Raw genomic sequence first — 19176 nt, 5'->3', positions numbered from 1 at the left:
TCATTTCAGTGGAGGAATGCTGCCCCATTGTGTGGTTCTGCCACAAGTTACTCCCGAAGTCCTTACTGTAAGCAGAGAGAACAACACTGTTCTGTGATTTATAACAAGATTTATGAAAAAAATATTGTAAAAACATGGATAAGAATAAAAATAGTCTTCTCTGGTAGGCTATTTAAGAGGCTGATAATAGTGATTGTTTTGAAGGAGAGCTGGGAAGAGAGAGAGGGAAGGCAGGATTGCACTACACAACTCCAGCGGGCATCTTCCAACCAGATCACACTGTAAGGGGCACACCCCCGAGTCAGCAATGCCATGGCCATGGTGAGAAGACATTTTTATTATTCTTACTTTTTGAATTTTAAACGATGTGCCTATATTAGCTATTTAAAAAAACAACAACTACTACTTTAAAAAAAGAAGAAAAATGCTATCTGAAAATGATTTGAAATAACCTTTTTAACAAAACGATTGCCCAAGACCATAACTAACAGAATGGTCACAAGAGAATTTTAATCTGTAAGGTTCAAAAGTAACCCAAATGGTCTTAAATCTACGGTAGGTTATTATATCAAAAATGGATGAAGATATCAATATGTACCATGATATGAGAAAAAGAAGTATTTTTGGTTGCCTCTAAGAATGCTTGCTGCCCAATAACACTCTTTGACTTAGACATAGAATCACTGTGCACTGCCCACCTATGTGTCTTTTGGAACATTCTCAAAAGAGATGAATCTTTTAGTTACTTGTCCTTCTCCTTCTTCCCGTGTAGAGATTAACATGAAGAGATGATTGGAACCTAAGTAGCCATCTTCTCATTTTGAGGATGGAAGCCCATGTGTTAAAGATAATAGAATAGAAAAACAGAAGCAGCCTTGGTCTCTGATGTGGAATTTTCATGCTAATCCTGGACTACATTGTCTGCATTTCTTTTATATGCATATGAATAAAGCCCTGGTTTGTTTAAGCCACCTAGTTAAGTTTTTGTTACTACCAGCTGTATAAAATTTGTACATTAGATAAAGGAAAATATCAAAATTATAACTCTGTTGGGAGCAGTACTAAAAAATCATTTGTTTGGTTCCAAGCCATCAGGCAACTACTTTACTGCAAATTACACCTTAAAACTTCCATTTCTTTTCTGACCTGCACCAGAAAAGGTAATGATAACTTCAGAAAGTAGGATCTTAAATCTGCAATGCTATTTTTAACATCTTTTTCCTTCTGGTTAGCTTATGTGATCATAAAGATATTAAAGAAATAACAAAGTAAATTGATGTGTATTCTTTTTGTGTTTGCACAGAAATACTATCTATTTATATTCTATGTATTCAAAAACCTTTCTGCAGGTAAACCCTTCAGAAAGCAATGATGCATTAGAAAGGACTTTAAATCAACAATTTTACAATTAAGTAATGACCCAGGCTCTGATTAAAAAATTACAAGTGAGAATGCAACTTGGTGAAAAGAAGTGGGAAAATATTTTTGTTTTAGATGAAAACATTTTATTTGAAAACAGAAGGTTTTTTTTAACCCTCATAGGAATTACTTCCTGAAGCATTCATAAACCACGTATATACAAAGAGCAGCTGGAGCATTTTGTTTATTTATAGGAAATGTGCAAAATGGAAGAAACGGAAATAACTCTGTAAAGCAGCCCTCACTGCTTGACCTGACACATTCACCCCAGGAATTTTGAGAGATTCCCAGAAGGATGTTCTTTGCACACGTCAGAGTAGCCTCTCCATCATCCACATTTGCCATCGTCTTGTAGAGGTTTTTTAATTATTAGATTGCTGAACTGACCTGTCCAAGTTAAATAATAACCTGCAAAACTTACTCTGCATACATTACAAATGGTTTTACTGTCTTTTGAGTCAATGATTGCTTTATAACAACAATTAAGGACTATAACTTATTGGGCAGAAATCTTAGTACTTCTGTATCTAAAGAAAACTACTCTGGTTTTGCAGATGGAAGTCACTTTCTTTGATCTCAATGTCTTTTAGCAATAGGTTCAGAGCACCCGAAACACGCAGGGTGCAGATTTATATTTTCTCTCTTACTGACACAAATCAAGTGCAGAGTTATCAAGCTGTGAAATATATTAAGTTCACAGGGTTTTAACAAAGGGTTACCAAACCTCAAGAACCTGCTGTGATTCAAACTACTTTCAGATGTCCTTTTAATTATATTAAATGAAAGTTTGGGTTGGCTTTGATGCTTATGGGCAAACATCGAAATCTCTTGAAAGAGCTGCTAAAAGTACTCCCTGTTGCTGTAGTTAATATACTACATTGTATGCACACCACTAGCCAATTTATTCTAGCCACTTTAACAAGGATATCCAGGCTGACAGGCCACACGGAATAGTATCACAAGTCAGGCAAAGCACAAATCATTAGAGGATTCCGAAAGTTGTTTGACATGCACCACGGAGCTCTTTGTCACACAGCCAATTAAGTGACCAAACAAGGAACTTGAAAATACTCATTAATTTCTTCCTAGCAGTATAAATGGAGGTTAGAATCCTTCTTGTCTTATGCACCAAAGGCAGACAAGTAAAACGGGCATAATTCAATTTGCACTTTGTCAAAGGTGCAAGTAGCAACTTTGGTTCACAGAAAAGTCTGCATTAAAGACCCCAAAATTAAAGGAAGAGGTAAAAATGTTTAGATAGTACATATCATAATGTAGCTATATGGGCTCCGGGATTTTTTTTTTTTTTAATTCAGCAAAAATTGACATTACTTTTAATCGCTGAGAAGCTGCGTCAGCATTTCTGAGCAGATTCGGCAGCCCTTGACGTTAGTTCCTCCTGTGTGAAACGAGAACCTCGGTAGCCTCCTGAATGCCACGCTCGGCAGGTCTTTCTTGTTCCTTCAGGCTGCCCTGTGGCCTCTCTTGTCGCTTTCTCTTCTCCCTGACCTCTTCGAGCCTGACCGTGTCCTGGGGCTCAGACCTAGATTCCTTTCTCTTCTCTCCCTACACTCATTCCCTTGATGAATTCACCTAGCACAGTGGCTGCAAACGCCACCCGAAGTGAAACGTGGCCAAACGATTCTTTCTAGCCTGACCTCTGCGCTGAACTTCATGCTTGTCTATCTGACTGCAGACTTAACATCTGTGTTGCGCAGCTAATGGGAATCTCAAAGTGGACGTGCCCCAAAGTCGAAATTCTTGTTGTGCTTGTCCCAATTTGGTCACAGACAGACCGTCTCAATAAATAGGACTTCATCTTTCCAGCTGCTCATGTAAAACAATTTCTGTCATTTTTGGCTCCTCCTCCTCTGGCATCTCACATACCACCCCTAGCAAGTTCTGTTTGTTACCCTTAAAAAAAAAAAAAAAAGATCCTGAACCTGAGTAGTTATGTCAGCATCTCACACTCCTATTCTACTTGCCCATTATTGTCTTTGGTCACCCTGTTTCAGCCCTTAGTTTTCCTGCAATAGTCTACTCTTCACTTTTAAAACACATTAGTTCATGTCATCACTCTGCTCAGAAACCGACAGTGGTTTACTGTGTCTCTGGGAATAAAAGCCAGCGTCCTTACAATGCTCTATCAGATCTGGGCCCTTGCCATCCCGCACATTCATGCCCCACGACCCTCTTCTCTTTCACACTGGCCTCAGGAACTGTCTATCTCTCTGCTAGAGGGCTTTTTCCTGCATAGCTGCACAGTTCACTCCTTCACCTCCTTCAGGGTTTTACTCAAATATCACCTCAGTGATGCATTTCTTGCTTTCTTTTTCTTAGTATTTATCATCATCTCATATGCCATATTTTTCACATACTTACTGTATTATTTATATTCTGCCCCTAGAAAGTTTACCCTAGGAGGGAGAGCAGGATTTTGCCTGTTATGTGCATTGTTGCATTCCCAGTGCTGATAAGGTTATTGGGCCCCTGTGCTCAACTATTAATTCCTGACTGTTTTTGTTGTTAACTACTATGTGGTGTTTTTTCATAGTTGAAGACAGATACTGTTTTTCCATGCTGGTGCCTAGGATAGAGATCTCTAGGGGATAATTAAGGTAAAACAAACACTAAATTAATAAATAAGTAATGAACAAATCATAGTTCCAAATTGAAATAAACAGATGGTTTGTTTCAAATACTTTGTAGGCTTTTTTAAAAAATTTTTTTTCAAAGCTTTTTTTTTATTTATTTGGAGGGGGGTAGCAGAGGGAGAAGCAGACTCCCTGCTGAGCTGGGAGCCCAACACAAGGTTCAATCCCAGGATGCTGACATCATGACTGGAGCTGAAAGAAGATGCTTAACCGACTGAGTCACCCGGGCATCCCCAAATACTTTGTAAGCTTTAAAGAACACAGACCATCTACCTTTGAAGAAGAAGAAGAAGAAGGCAGAGGAGGAAGAGGAGGAGGAGGAGAGGAAGGAAGGAAGGAGACCAGGGGTGTGTGTGTGTGTGTGTGTGCGCGTGTGTGTATTCATTCATTTGCATCTATCTACCAATTTTTTCTGATCAGTTCTCAACCTGATGGTGCAGTTAATAGCAGATTCCAAAGAATGACTCAAAAGATTCATATGGATAACTGTATGTTCTTATATCTTCCATTAAGCAAGGTCGACTGCAGACTCTCCAGGGAGTATGTGCTGCCTCTGAGATCTGGAGAACAAAAGGAATTGCTGATAAAAATAAAAAAAAAATACTTATTTCTTTACTAGGGAAACGTCCTGCTTCTAAAGCCATGAAGAATGAATGCCAGTAATTCTTAATATTTCCTGCTAAAGAAGAGAACAATGCCCACAAATATTACTACTTAAAAAATGAGAAAAAAAATATAAATCTAAGTGCTGGTTACATTTAAAGAACATGGAAGTAGTTGTTCTTAAGTGGTTTGAGGTCATATTCTCCTCCCAGAGTCTCATGCATCTCTTTTTGGAGCCATGTGAATTTTTACTGGTTCAAGGACTATACTCCCAGACCCCCTGCCCCCATTCCATGACTGGAGTTAAGGACTTTGGCAATTCACCTGTACTAGAATGGCTATAATCAAAAAGACAAAAAATAACAAGCGTTGCTGAGGATGTGAAGGAACATGCATTGTTGGTTGGAAATGCAAAATGGTGCAGTCACTCTGGAAAACAGTTTGACAGATCCTCCTTTAACAGAGAGTTACTGTATTTCCTATTTGTTTTTGTCCTCTCTTAATATGGTAATTTTTTGATCACAGAGTCCTCTGAAAACAAAAGGACCTCAAAGCAAATTATGTGTGTATTTGCACTTAATCAACAGTACAAAAATGATTATCATACAGCCATTTCAACTCAATCTCAAACAAAAAGGAAAGAAAAAACTATTTTACTCTATACTATCCCTGAAATACAGTAAAATAAATCAATAAACATAAACCAGAAGACATATCCTGACTCCTAACACCAAATAACGAAGTCAGTTCTGTAACAGAGGTATCCTAGGGATTTGGAACATGAGATTCTGAGTCAGGAAGTCCTAGCTTTGAATTCAAGACCCCCTCAATTACTATTGTATGATCTTGTGAAAGTCATTTAATTCCCCCGGGCTCCATTTTCTCTACTCTAAGTTAAAAATAGCAATAACTATATCATAGGATTGTTGTGGATATTAAATAAGAATTTATGCAAACTGCCCCCCCACAGTGATGGCCACATAATTACTGCTTAATAACTGCATTTATTCTCAATAATAAATCATTGTTGATGTTGAGAAAGCATTGGAGGCATGTTAGAACAGCATGTGTTAGAACACCCAGAGTGCCATGGGTGCTAATGTGTGACCTTGGGCCAGTCATCTCATCTCTCCAGCTCACTCATGTTCATCTTTCAGGTACCTCTATTTATACATGACATCACAGTAGTTATCTAATATACATATGTAACACAAGCTTTACTTGTCTTCTCTGGCATAAAACTTAACACTCTCTTCTTAAATGAAGGTATCTCTTTTGCCCAAGACATGGTAATGATTTCTTCTTCTTCTTTTTTTTTTTTTTACTATTACTCATATTAGTTTCTATCTTTTGACACTAAACAAAGAGTTTAGTGTAATCTAAATTAAAACTAAATGAAAAAAATATTGGACCCAATTGTTTGGTTTTGTTAAAATTCTGGAGGTGCAAGCGTAATGAGTATTGGGGATTCATATATTATTTAAAAAATCAAAGCAACCACCTTTTACTTGTTCACCTACATATCAGTTAACAGTTATCATGGTTGACAGATGATGGTCCAGATTGTACTGTGCTTTTTTGGTGAAATAAACAAATGTAGGAAGTAAAAAATAAACAAATGTAGGAAAGATGGATCTAGGCAATTCATAGAATAGACAGTATACCTCTAAATAACTAAAAGCTAAATGGATTTAATGGTCAAAGTCAAACCTAGAAGAATCATTACTTAAACCCGTGGAAAGGCCACATTTTTTAAGAATCTCATGATACCTAAATAATTTTATTTTTTCAAATTTAATACATAAAGCACTTCTAGTGTATTTTATACCTATTTCATAGATAGGTCAGAATGTGCTCCAAGCAGAAACACCAGGGACATTAGCCAAGTCTTTAAAATTCAAATAGACTAAAGCTTAAAGTATTATTTACTAGAATTTCATGGAGTAATAATCTACGTGACAACGAATAGAAGTAATGCCATGTCTTAGTGAGCAGAGCATTTCTGCTTCACAAATATTCTGTTTGTATTTGGTCTTATCAGATGTTTAGTCAATAGCTGAAACATTTATTCACAGCCAGTCAATTATAACACCAGGAAATCAACCATTGAGTAAACTGTGCTCTTAATTTTCCATCAGAGATTCATGTTTGAATGGCCATGCATTTCATAGATTTAAATACCGAAAGTCTAATTATCTCCAAGGCCCCATTAAGGGGATAGCATAGATTGCAATCAAAAACAATCCTAATACTGCTCAAAAATGATCTTCAGCTTTCATTGCTGAAGAATACTTCAACTTCTCTACCTATTGTACATACTAAGAGGACAGGTTTTCATATATATATATATATATATAAAATTCCCAAAGCCTTAGAAGAAAAAACAAAACAAAACAAAAACAAAGGAATGTTTCTTATACCCAAAGATTCATTAATTTATAAAGTAAAATGCACATTATCTAATATCTGTTTGATGTAAATTATTTTCCCTCTTCTTTTTTGAAGCCCCTGGCCCCTTTCCCATCCCTTAGCTCAAGATGACATCTAAGCCTCAACTGCCTGACTGCCGTTGAGTCTCATATCTTTTGGGGGCTCCTGTACATATGGAATTAAACTTGTTTTTCTCCTGTTAATCTGTTTTACGTCAACTTAATCATTAGACAAGCCAAAGAACCTAGTGGGAAAAAAGGAAAATTTTGCCCACCTCTACACTGCCTTCTTGCCTTCTTCCCTTGTAAAAATAACTATAAAGGTTGTTTCTGGGATCTTTTCACACAGAACCCATAAACATAGCAATGGTTTCTACCCTGCTTAGAAACAAATTACAACATGTTAACTGGAGAAAAATTACATTTATATCAGGACTAAAATGTTTACAGTGAGTGGGAAAATAAGACAGTCACAGCATGGGTTGAACATTTTGGTACAGAAGCATGATATTCCAAATGTTCTGGACTATTCTTTGTCTTACAGAATTTTGATTATATGTCATTTCTGAGTGATTTGCTACTCAATAGTAATTGGCCTAATGTATTAATGAAATGTTTTCATACACACCTCTATGAAGAAATGAGAGATTTATATATTACACCCAACTCACCTTTCAGTTGTGATCAAAATTGTCACATACCAAGTTACCCCTCCTTGTTGGTCTGTGTTCATCTCGTATGACAGAGCAGGGGCGCCGCCAAACTTCTTTTAGGCACATACCTATGCAACATGTCTCTCTATTCCCACCCTTCATGCCCTCCCTGAAATCCCTTTAGCTCAACAGGGTACATTATCATTTTTCTATCAGATGCCCATAAATGCTACCACCAACAGAGACAATTCAACAACTTAACACATTTATAAAAACGCAGAAAGTACCTGGACATAGGCTCTGCAAGAGCGCTCTCTTTTCTGAAGCTGAATCCATTAAGACAGCAGATTAAACACAGAATAGAAAAAACAAGTTAGTGACAGAAGAAAACAAGAAAAATAAAAGAACACATCTACACAAAACACCTTATTTTGTTGTGCACTACTTTCTAGAAGAGAATGAAAGCTAAGCAGCAGCAAAATGTAAGCGATGAATGGCTTGAACACTAGTCGCCAGCACCTTTTCAGAATAACCCAAGTGAAAACTGGATGGTATAAAGTTGTTAATGATGGGAGGAAATCTTGGAATAAATTTAGTAGAAATTAGTAAAAATCATTATACTTCAGTCGTTTGAAATGATTCATTTCACATCAGGTTAGTTGTTAATTCATGAGCCACAAATGAAGACATACGAAGTTAAGTAAATTATGTCAAAAATTTGGAACCCACATTGCTTGTGGTTTAAAGATTATATAGATGGTTAATATGCACCACAAACCATATGTTCAAACACAAGAAATTTTGTTTATCGGAAAAATAGAAGTGCCCATTCATTATGATTATTTGGTTCCAAGGGAAAAATACCAACAGATAGGTAACTTCTGATTAGAAGAATGTGATTAATCTTCTGATTTATCACTGCTTTTATATCTTGAATAATTCCTTTTCACAGTTTTGACCAAAAACAAAAACAAAACAAAACAAAACAAAACTTAAACATTTTAGAAACTTCTGTGGGATAAGAAGCCTGTTTTCGTTTATTTGTTTGCAAACAGAGTGATGTTTTTCTGGGCAAAAGGTTAATAACAACTCATATTCAATCCCATTTTTTTTTTCCTGGTGATAAAATAAATAAGTAGTAAGTTTAACTGCCCTGTTTGAATAAATGACACAAAATTTCAAGAATTAGACTGTGACTTTCTTCCTCTTCCCTATTTTTTTCCTTCAGTAGCCTTGATTGTTGAAGGAGAAAATTACCCAGGTTTAAGAAGCAGTTACTCTGATGCTTTTTGTGCAGCTAATACTCTCTCAACTTTAATTCATGCAGTCTTCAATGAGCATCGAGCAGTTACTCCTCTAAAGAATTAAGTGAGGAATGAGTGCAAGTAAATTGCCAACGCTGTCATTTGGATCACTGACTCGCATCTTGGTTTTGCAGGACTCTAAACGCTTCAATTTCAATGTGGCGTTCAATTGATTTGTACCAAGTTGACTTTGCAAATCTGATGGGTTATAACGGCTTCAGGGAACAGTGGGAACCACAGGAAATGAGAGCAAGCCAGCAAGCATGTGAATAACCTTTGCCCTCCCATCTCCTTACCCCATCATGCAAATTAACATATGACAGACCACATTATATAAACAATTGAAAAGAGCCAAATGGGAAACAAAAGAAAGCATTAAAAAGCTTCACAAATGGAAATTTGCCCATTATGTAGTTATTTGATATTCAGAGTAGGCAAGCTGATTAGCTGTAGCCAGTTAGAATGTGACATTAATTACCAGCTTTACCTGATATTGTCAGACATCAACACAATTTTTAAATAAAGATACAAAGTATTGCTATAACAAGTAATGTTATGGATATGTAACAGTAATAGAAATTACTACTTCCAGTACATTAGGATAACAATAGCTGGCGGCAATATTCGTTAATAGCATACAGTCAGCCTGGGTAATAACACATTAAAATCACAGCATGTCCAGATTACATAGGCAGCTGTGGATTACATTTTATCAGGGACTTGGTTGTGATTCTATCAGGGGCATAAGTGACAAAAATAACTCTTTTATGCTCAGCATGAAAAAAAACTTTAATAATAATTTATATCTACTTGATAAAACAGAATCTGTTTTCTGAGGATGAAATTGCAGAAAAAACCATATTTGCCAGATAGAATGTCAGGCCTTCCCATATCAAACCATCATTATTTGAAAAATTTCTTCCATCTTGATCAGTGAGACTCTTAGTCTGATGAGACACAAAAAAACTTAACATATTAAAAGACCACTCTCAAAAGTCATTTTTCATTCTAAAGGGGAATGTTCATTTAGTGAATTCCCTAGAGGACTTTAGTCTGTTACTGCCAAATTCTTGCTTTTTTTTAAGTAGGAGGACTATCACGACATTCAAGGCCCTAAAATCCAGTTTCAGTAACTGATCACTTCTACTACACAAATACCTTTCGGGGAACACACGTAGCAATCCTAGTATGTTTTCATTGGGGAGTTAATTCGCCATGTGATTTTATAAGGAATAAATTATACTCCTTAAAAAGATGTAAAATATACTTTACATATTTATGTAAATAAACTGCTTATATAGTGGATAGGTTATATACAATAAACATATAAAATGCTTATGTTTATATAAGTATATATTATATACTTACAAGTAGAAATAAGAATATAAAAAATGTATCTTCTCTGAAATTTAAAAAATGAATTATTTTCAATATTTACAATTCAAATTTGCTGAAATACAATTAAACCTTCTAAAAGTGTTAACATAGTGAAGTAAAATCTGAGAAATTTAAATATCAAAAGGAAATATAAATTAAAACCTAGTTACTTATCCAATGAGTTTTAAGTACATTAATTAGATTAAATTATTTCATTTTTAAACATCTTTAATGAATTGCTAATATGCTTTCTCATTGTGGCTATTTTCTAAATTTCTACTTATTGATTAGACATTTATTTATTATGATTATTTTGATATAAAAGTATGAAAGAAAAAAAAACCAAAATAGATCACATTTACTCATATTGACCTTGCCAGAATTTAGCATTCAAAACAGTAAACACCAAAGAAAATAGAATTGTAAATTCAAAATGTATAAGGAGAGATTATCACTTATTGTGTCTTTAGATTAGAGGCCAAATAGGGTCACCATTATAACAAAAGAGTGAAGCAGATTGAATATAACTAGTGATGCTCTATAGAATGATCTGATTTTATAGAAAGAGAAAAATTAACCAGAGCAGTCTCACTGATTTTACTATAGCTTTTAAGATATATATATATATATCTTTGAAAAATTATATATATATATATATATATATATATATATATATATATATATATATAAGCAAAGTCCTTACCTTGTTCAAACTCCGTGCAGCACTATCTTTTCCACCTGGGGTCAAGTTCCGGAGTTGTACATCTAGGAGGCCTACCAGCTGGTCCATGGCGCGGACTGAGTAGGTGATGTCTCCAGCATTCAGATGATTTCTTGTTTGTTCAGCCAGCTCTCTAGCAATGTTGGCAGCTGTCTCTCCAGATTTCAACTGCAATTTTGAACACAGAATAAAAAGGAAAGACATCTTCAATAAGTGACTTTATTGGTCTCTGTGTGAACAATTGTATTTTGCATATGAATTATAATCATCAAGCCAAGAAATAGTTTTTAAACTCCCTCTTCACCTGGAATATATGCCCTGAGTTTTCCTGTTAATCCTTTTTTTTTCTACAATACCTAACTTGAAATTTATATGTTTAGGAAGCTCCCCCCTGAGGAATCTTACTTCTGAAAATTGTTCTCACGGTAATTATCCATGTGAGTGGTCAAATCTAAGGTTTGCCTTTTGATTTTCTCTGTGGGCTTTTAAATCCGATGTCGGTAAGTTTGTGTTATGACTCCCCAACCATATTCTAAGTTCTCAGAGGCAAGCACAAATTTTCCATTATGCCTAATTTAGTACTTAGTACACAAAGGCTACTGACTGGCTGCTAAGATCTGTGAAAATTTTATCTCAAATACAATCCCTGCTTTTCAAAGGGTCTTCATTTTCTTATTAACCAAGTAAGAGATTTTGATCCCAATGCACTAGGTAGCAAATTATTGCTGTTTCTAGCATCTTCCTTTTTGGAAGCTATATATATGGTGACTTTTCAAGTATATTCTAAAAGAATATATCAAATTATCAACACTCCAAGGATGTTAAAAAAGAGACTAATACCCCGTGCTCATGTGAATAAATCTGATAGTTTTGGGTATTAAGAAAATAGGGATATTTTACGCTGTAACAACTTAAATACATAATAGTGTCATGTTTAGTAAACTTTTTTTTTTCCTTCCCTTTTTTTTTTTCAGCAGTCCAATATAAAATTTAGGGTTAGGGATGCCTGGGTGGCTCAGTTGGTTAAGCTTCTGCCTTCAGCTCAGGTCATGGTCCCGGGGTCCTGGGATCCAATCCCGCATTAGGTTCCTTGCTCCAAGGGGAGCCTGCTTCTCCCTCTGACTGTCACTCCTCCTGCTTGTGCACTCTTTTCCTCTCTCTCTCTTTCTCTGACAAATAAATAAATAAAATCTTAAAAAAATAAAAAATAATTAAATTTAGGGTCACACAGAGAAAAGTCCTCTCTGTAAGGCTATCTTCCTAGGAGGTATTCAGACAGCTCTAAGGAGCATGACTAAGATTCTTAGTCACATAGGTTATCATAAGTATCTTCTAAGGGATGCTTAATAAATGTTTGTAGCAGGATCGAATGCTAAAGAAACAAATACATAAATTAGAGCTATTGGAACAGCTAAATCATTAATAATCTCATCCTCAAATATATAGAAAAATCCAAATTAAATGCAAAAAACGTGTAGTAACAAAATGTTGGCAAGGATTTGTGGAAATGTCTATCACTCTCAGAAATTACTACTAGGCATATATACTTGTATAGCTCCCAAGTAGAACAAATTACCAGTGTCCATTAAATTTTGAAAACTATATAACTGAGTGATTTCTCTTATCAATTTCAGCCAAAGGTATAAAATAATCCCACAGATGTAAAAAAGAAATGTTCAAAAATGTTCATTCTAGCTTGTTTATAACAGAAAACAAAATGGATTATGACCTGCAGAAAACTGCTCATGTATATAAATATCATAGGATACTGTACAACAGTTTAAAAGTATAAAGGAGATCAATATCGTTAACATCAATTTTCAACATGCTCTGTTGAGTTAAAATAAATGCAAGCATAAAAATTATTTATCTCTGTCGGTTAAGTGGCTGCTTTTGGCTCAGGTCATGATCCCGGAGTCCTGGGATCGAGTCCCACATCGGGCTCCTTGCTCAGCGGGGAGCCTGCTTCTCCCTCTCCCCATCCCCTGCTCATGCTCTCTCTCTCTCTGATAAATAAATAAAATCTTTAAATAAATTATTTATATATGCTAATATCTATTAGCATGGTATTCATGAAATAAAAATGCAAAACAATAGTAACATATAAACATCTTATCTATGAAAAAGAAATACAATACATACAGCATATTTTTATATTTATTTTATATATATTTAAGCACATAGAACAAAATCTGAAAGATGGGAATCATAGGAAAAATCTTTTCTATAATGTTTAAATTTTACAAGAAGAATATGTTAAAGTATTTACTATATAATCAGTACTTTTTAGAAATCCTTAAAAATAGAAAATATCCGCACTAACTTTAACAAATTTGTAAAATATGTTCAAGGACTACATACCTAAAATACCTATAAAGCCAAATGGAATACATTATAGAGTTCAAGGAAAAGTACATAACACATTCAATGTAGATCAAAGTAGCATTCATGGCCCACTGATGGGTCACGAAAGTACTTTTTTTTTTTTAAAGATTTTATTTATTCATTTGACAGAGACAGAGACAGCGAGAGCAGGAACACAAGCAAGGGGAGTGGGGGAGGGAGAAGCAGGCTTCCCACTGAGCAGGGAGCCCGATGTGGGGCTCGATCCCAGGACTCTGGGAACATGACCCGAGCCAAAGGCAGACGCTTAACGACTGAGCCACCCAGGCGCCCATGAAAGTACTTTTAAGTGGTCACCGAGTGACATAAATGTGATAATAATTCATACATTTTAATTTTACATACAATTTAAGGCTGCTTCCTGGCAATCTAGTAATCAATGAATGATTTATAAAATTTGGTATTCATTAATTCAATTAGTGAGATGTTAGTATTCGCTAAGTATTCAAATTCAGTATTCCATTTAGTAAGTCTAAACACATGATAGAAGTGCTTGGTAACTTTGAAAAACTCTTCCTGTGCGTATGAATATCCAGTAGCTGGAATTCCTATAATTGTCTGAGGGAATGTTCTTTTAATCAATGCATGATTTTAATGTGATGGCATTTGTTGTAGTTTCCATCTATGCTATTCTTATAAAAATGAATATATTTGTAGAACTTTATGGTTTTACTTTGTTAATCATTGTATTGTATAATTGTTCTATAACCTTTGTTGTTATATTGTTTTCTTCTATGCCTTTATTACCACATATTATTTTTTCTTTTCTTTTTTTTTTAAGATTTTATTTATTTATTTGATAGAGAGAAAGCAAGAAAGCACAAGCAGAGGGAGCAGCAGAGGGAGAGGGAGAAGCAGGCTCCCTGTTCAGCAGGAGCCCAATGGATGCAGGGCTTGATAGCAGGACCCTGGGATCATGATCTGAGCCCAAAGCAGATGCTTAACTAACTGAACCACCCGGGTGCCCCCACATATTATTTTTTCTATGAGAAATGTCAGGGCAGAGGAAGACCTCTTTTGATTTACTTGTTGAAAAAAATTTGAAAAAAGTTTGAGATCTACTGAACTTGGTAATATATTTTCCTTATTTCCTTTCTTTGAAACTAAGGAGGCAAGTACTGACTTTGATGAATCTATCAGGGAATATTATGAAAAGCAAAATTGTTTCTCAAACAGAGAAAAAATAAGAATTGATAACAACTGGTATTTTCATACTGTTATTTCATTTCTCTTTTTTTTCTGTGTAGATGTATAAGCATAGTTTTCAAATTTGTTATTATAGTATTAGGGTGGGACATGAAAAGGTGGAAAGAAGGCCTACGTAGTTTCCTTACATAAAAATTTAAGCTTTTTGTTTATGTACAGTCATCAAAAAGTTAAAAATGTAGATGACTAATAAGTCAAAATATAACTGTTCTCAACATAAAAGATGATGGTGTTCACTATCTAAGTGTCAACAGCAGATAATCTAGTGTGGTAAAACAGTGAATCAAATATGAAAATCACTGGTGGATTGTCTTAAAATAGTAGCTGTATTTTAGCATTCAAGAAGTGTTTATTTATGAAGAATAAATCTAATTATGTCCGCCAAAGAACTCTGAAACTCAATATTCACCAAAAAGAAAGTTGTAAGGTAAAGAAAGAAAAAACACTGAAGTACAATTAAGTTATAAAAATGTTTATAATAAAAATGTGGAAAGTATGTTTTTAAAGTAAAATAAAAATTGATCCTGATCCTCTTAAAACTTAAGAAATCATAGTAAAAATCTTCCATTCATTCAATAATCATTTGGACACTCGTCATTTCCTGAGGAAATAAAAATGATTGTTATATAGCTCTTATACTCACAAACCTTACATTCTACCTGTTAGGATGGCGGTGGGGGTAGGGCATAAAGACAGGTAATAATAATGCAACAGTGCAATTTTAATTACAGAAATGTATATGAGGTATTATGGGAATATAGTAGAGGGGTAATGAACAGGCTAGAAATAGGGTGGGAAGGCAATAGAAATTAACAACTAGAATAACTGTGATTTGGGAAGACAGGGTACTGTAGGTACAATGGAAAGAAAAAATACACTTTTCTACCTTCAGAATTCAATATTGATACCTACATAGTATACATTGTGTATGCATATGTGGTAAATATATATTGTATCTTACTTTAAAAAATAGGATGACTGTCTCTATAATTTCAACAATTATTCAGTCTATATGTTCATTGTTCTTTAATTAATGCATGAATTTCTTTTTTTTAAAGATTTTATTTATTCATTTGAGAGAGAGAGAAAGAGCACAAGCAGGGGGAAGGGCGGAGGGAGAGGGAGAAGCAGGCTCCCCGCTGAGCAGGAAGCCCGATGCCACTTGGAGCTCAATCCCAGGACCCTGGGATCATGACCTGAGCTGAAGGCAGAAGCTTAACCAACTGAGCCACCCAGGCGCCCCTAACACGTGAATTTCTAATAGCACTGGGCTAAAGTCTGAGGCTACAATACTGAATAAAATGGTTCCCAATAAAAAGGAGCGTACAGGGGCGCCTGGGTGGCTCAGTCATTAAGCGTCTACCTTCAGCTCAGGTCATGATCCCAGGGTCCTGGGATCAAGCCCCACATTGGGCTCCCTGCTCAGCGGGGAGCCTGCTTCTCCCTCTCCCACTCCCCCTGCTTGTGTTCCCTCTATTACTGTGTCTCTCTTTGTCAAATAAATAAATAAAATCTTTAAAAAAAAAAAAAAAAGGAGCTTACATACTAGCAATGGAAAGGGTTTTTAATAAATTAACTAAAGAATTATTTAATTTTAATTTTGTTGAGTGCAATACAGACGCAAGTTTAAGGGCATTTTACCCTAGTGTCTGTAGTTAGGGAATAATTTAGGAAGTGTTTTTCTAGAGAATAATGTTGAATGTGAGATGGAATGGGAAGAGAATTGGGTTGGGAGGTAGGGGAGGGCCTCTAGGCAGAGAGGACACTTTAGGAGGGAGGGACACGGGTCCTAGGGGAACTGAACAAAGGGGGCTCTAAGTGGGATTTAGGCCGCTGGAGAGGTGAGCAAGGGGCAGATTAAGTGGTCCCCTTCAGAAGTCATGATGAAGATTTTGGGAACTGCGCTAAGAGCGAGGGAAGGTACTAACGTGTCTAAACAGGAGTGGTCTAATCAGAGTTGTATTTGAAATCAAATCAGTCAGAATGGATTAGAGGGTTCTGGAGTGGATGAAAGGGACCTTGCTAAGAGCTCCAGCAGCAGAAGCTGTGTTGGATTAGGGTAGCAGTGGTGAAAAGTGGCCTGATTCGGGAGAGATTTATAAGAACACCAACAGGCCCACTCTTCCATTGGCTGTGGGAGGGGAAGGAAAGGGAGGAACTCCAAGGTGTTGTCATTAACTGGATTCTCCAACAGCCATTGTGACCTTAACATTCATAGCTCAAAGTTTGCCTTTCCAGACTAGGCTTCCACGGACCATATTCTTTCCAGTGGCATCCAGAGGCTACTCTATGGTCTTTCTGATTGCTCTATTTATTTCTGTCACCACAGTAGTCATGGCCCACAATTATCTTATTTCTATACAACAGATATATGCATATCTTGAATCTGCCTCAAGTCTTCTGTGCAAAAGGGTTGAAATAATGTTACTCTTCATATCCTTGCTTACAGACCTAATGAAGATGTCTGTTCTCTAACATTTTTTGCTCTAAATTCTACTGAAGTTATTTCTCAGAAATAAACACATGCACACTGAGAAATCTTATGAGTTCTGTGAGGATTAGTAAATTAATGCCTGTATTGAAATGGCGAGATTATATCCAGGACATGAATGGGAGGGGGGAAACCTGCAGCTTTAGTTAAGGATAATAAAGGATAATAATTACGACAGAGATAGATACTATTTACATTTCAAATTTTGACACATGTAAAAACAATTTTCTTTGAAATGTTTTGAATTTTCTGAGATTTATTACATCAAACATTAATCGGGTGCCAAAACAATTCATGAAAGAGTTTTTCATAGTGTTTAAGTATCTAGCTATCATTTCTTTGAAAGATCTACTTATGTTATTTTGCTATAAATCAGAGTCAAGAAGGTATATAAACAATTAAATGCTTCTATCTTACAACTGAAAGTAGGTTAAATAGGCCTGAAGTCCTAGAAACCCTACCAGTCTCTGAAAAATTAAGAAGTAATTTGTTTTCATTCCATATTAACTCTACAGAGATTTAAAGAATGAAGAATATAAAATCTGGGTGATAGGATTCAACCTAGTCTTCCCAGGCAGATAATTGGCTTATTTTATACTGTAAAATCACTACAATTCTGGATCTTCACATCTTTAGAAAATGCAGGAAGAACTCTACTTATCTCAAAATCTGTCAGTAGCTTGTGAACAAACAAAGGACAAGACTCTTCAGTTTGCTAGAAATAGAAAGACTATTTTCCAGTGACAATTCAGGCATTTCTTTTCCATATAATAGTTGAACCAGGTAATGAAGTAGGAAGCATAACTCACTTCATATGCAAAGAAATATGGAAGCTATTCAAAACTGTAATTTCAAAGAATTTTAAATTGAAAAAGACTGGAGGAACTGTAAAGTGCAGTAAGCTCTTTAAAGGTATGCAACATAGAAAATATAAACTCCTTTTTGAAAATCTGAGTGTAATCTAGAGATCAAGCTAAAACCAGAGACTGTATTTTAGCAAGCAGTAATTAAGGTGAGAAAATAGAGTATTTTGCTACATAGGATTGAAGAGCCCAAGCTCTGAACTAAATTTGCTGGCTTTTCAAGAAGAAGACCAATCTATCTTTCTATCCATCCATCTATTTATCTTTGAACCTGCCTTTCCTTCTATCCAACCATCCATCCATCCATCCAACCATCCATCCATCCACCCATCCATCTATGAAACTACCTACCAATTTTTCTCTCTTCCTGCTCCCTTCTCTATTGTTGCTGGGGTAAAGGCTCCTTTGTGTACAACTTTTGCCTTTTTCTTTCTGTACAAATTATGCTTTTTATTAAATCTCATCATTATGAAAGTATTCTGGCTAGTTTGTAATAAATTTCTTCATGAAATTCTGACTTTAGAGGCTTACATTTTCTCTAATAAAATATAATCCACTCTTTATCACCGCACAAAATTTAATCTATAATTTCACCTGTACGTAAGTAGCCTGAATTCATTTGTGAATCAGAAGCCATCAAGATTCTTTGCCTGTTTTCTTCCTCTCTCATGGTCTGACTGCAAGGATGCAGGTGGGGGACATCACTCACTTCTTAACAAACAAGAAAATATAGTTTGCTTCTTCAAACTAAAGTAAGCATCCTGATCCATTTATTTGTGTATACTTGTGTATACAGTGGTGCCAAACACACAGTGGGTGAACAGTATTATCAATAATGAAAAGAATGATCCTCCCCATGGTATAGATACAGAGACTGATCCAGAGGTGTTCTTTCCTCGAAAGCCCTCAACAATTCCCCAGAAACACTACAAAGTCATAAAGGAGGTACCTCACATTCCAAGATGCTTTCACTCATTGAACTCTTGAGGAGGGGAAACTGAATACACTGTTTACAGAGAGTCACTCCCTCCTTTCTTTTCTCATCTATGCTTT

At 35.6% G+C, this 19176-nt stretch overlaps 1 protein-coding gene across 25 annotated transcripts in view; it reads right to left on the bottom strand.

The window, feature by feature from the left end:
- Positions 1-19176, bottom strand: part of ADGRL3 (adhesion G protein-coupled receptor L3) — an 829369-nt gene that overhangs the window by 157539 nt on the left and 652654 nt on the right. For 21 of the 25 annotated variants that reach the window (XM_078068714.1, XM_078068715.1, XM_078068719.1 and 18 more), the window contains 2 exons: positions 11143-11328; positions 8046-8084 (listed from right to left, as the gene is read on the bottom strand). In XM_078068714.1, coding sequence (XP_077924840.1) covers positions 8046-8084; positions 11143-11328 — 225 coding nt within the window. The remainder of the gene's footprint in view (positions 1-8045; positions 8085-11142; positions 11329-19176) is intronic. The other 4 variants (XM_078068703.1, XM_078068710.1, XM_078068713.1 and 1 more) reach the window with 1 other exon arrangement.

The sequence above is a fragment of the Halichoerus grypus genome, chromosome 3 (assembly GCF_964656455.1).
Source record: "Halichoerus grypus chromosome 3, mHalGry1.hap1.1, whole genome shotgun sequence".
Taxonomy (NCBI): Eukaryota; Metazoa; Chordata; class Mammalia; order Carnivora; family Phocidae; genus Halichoerus; species Halichoerus grypus.
The sequence above is the reverse complement of the archived record's forward strand: the minus strand, read 5'-3'. Positions and strand labels throughout refer to the sequence as shown.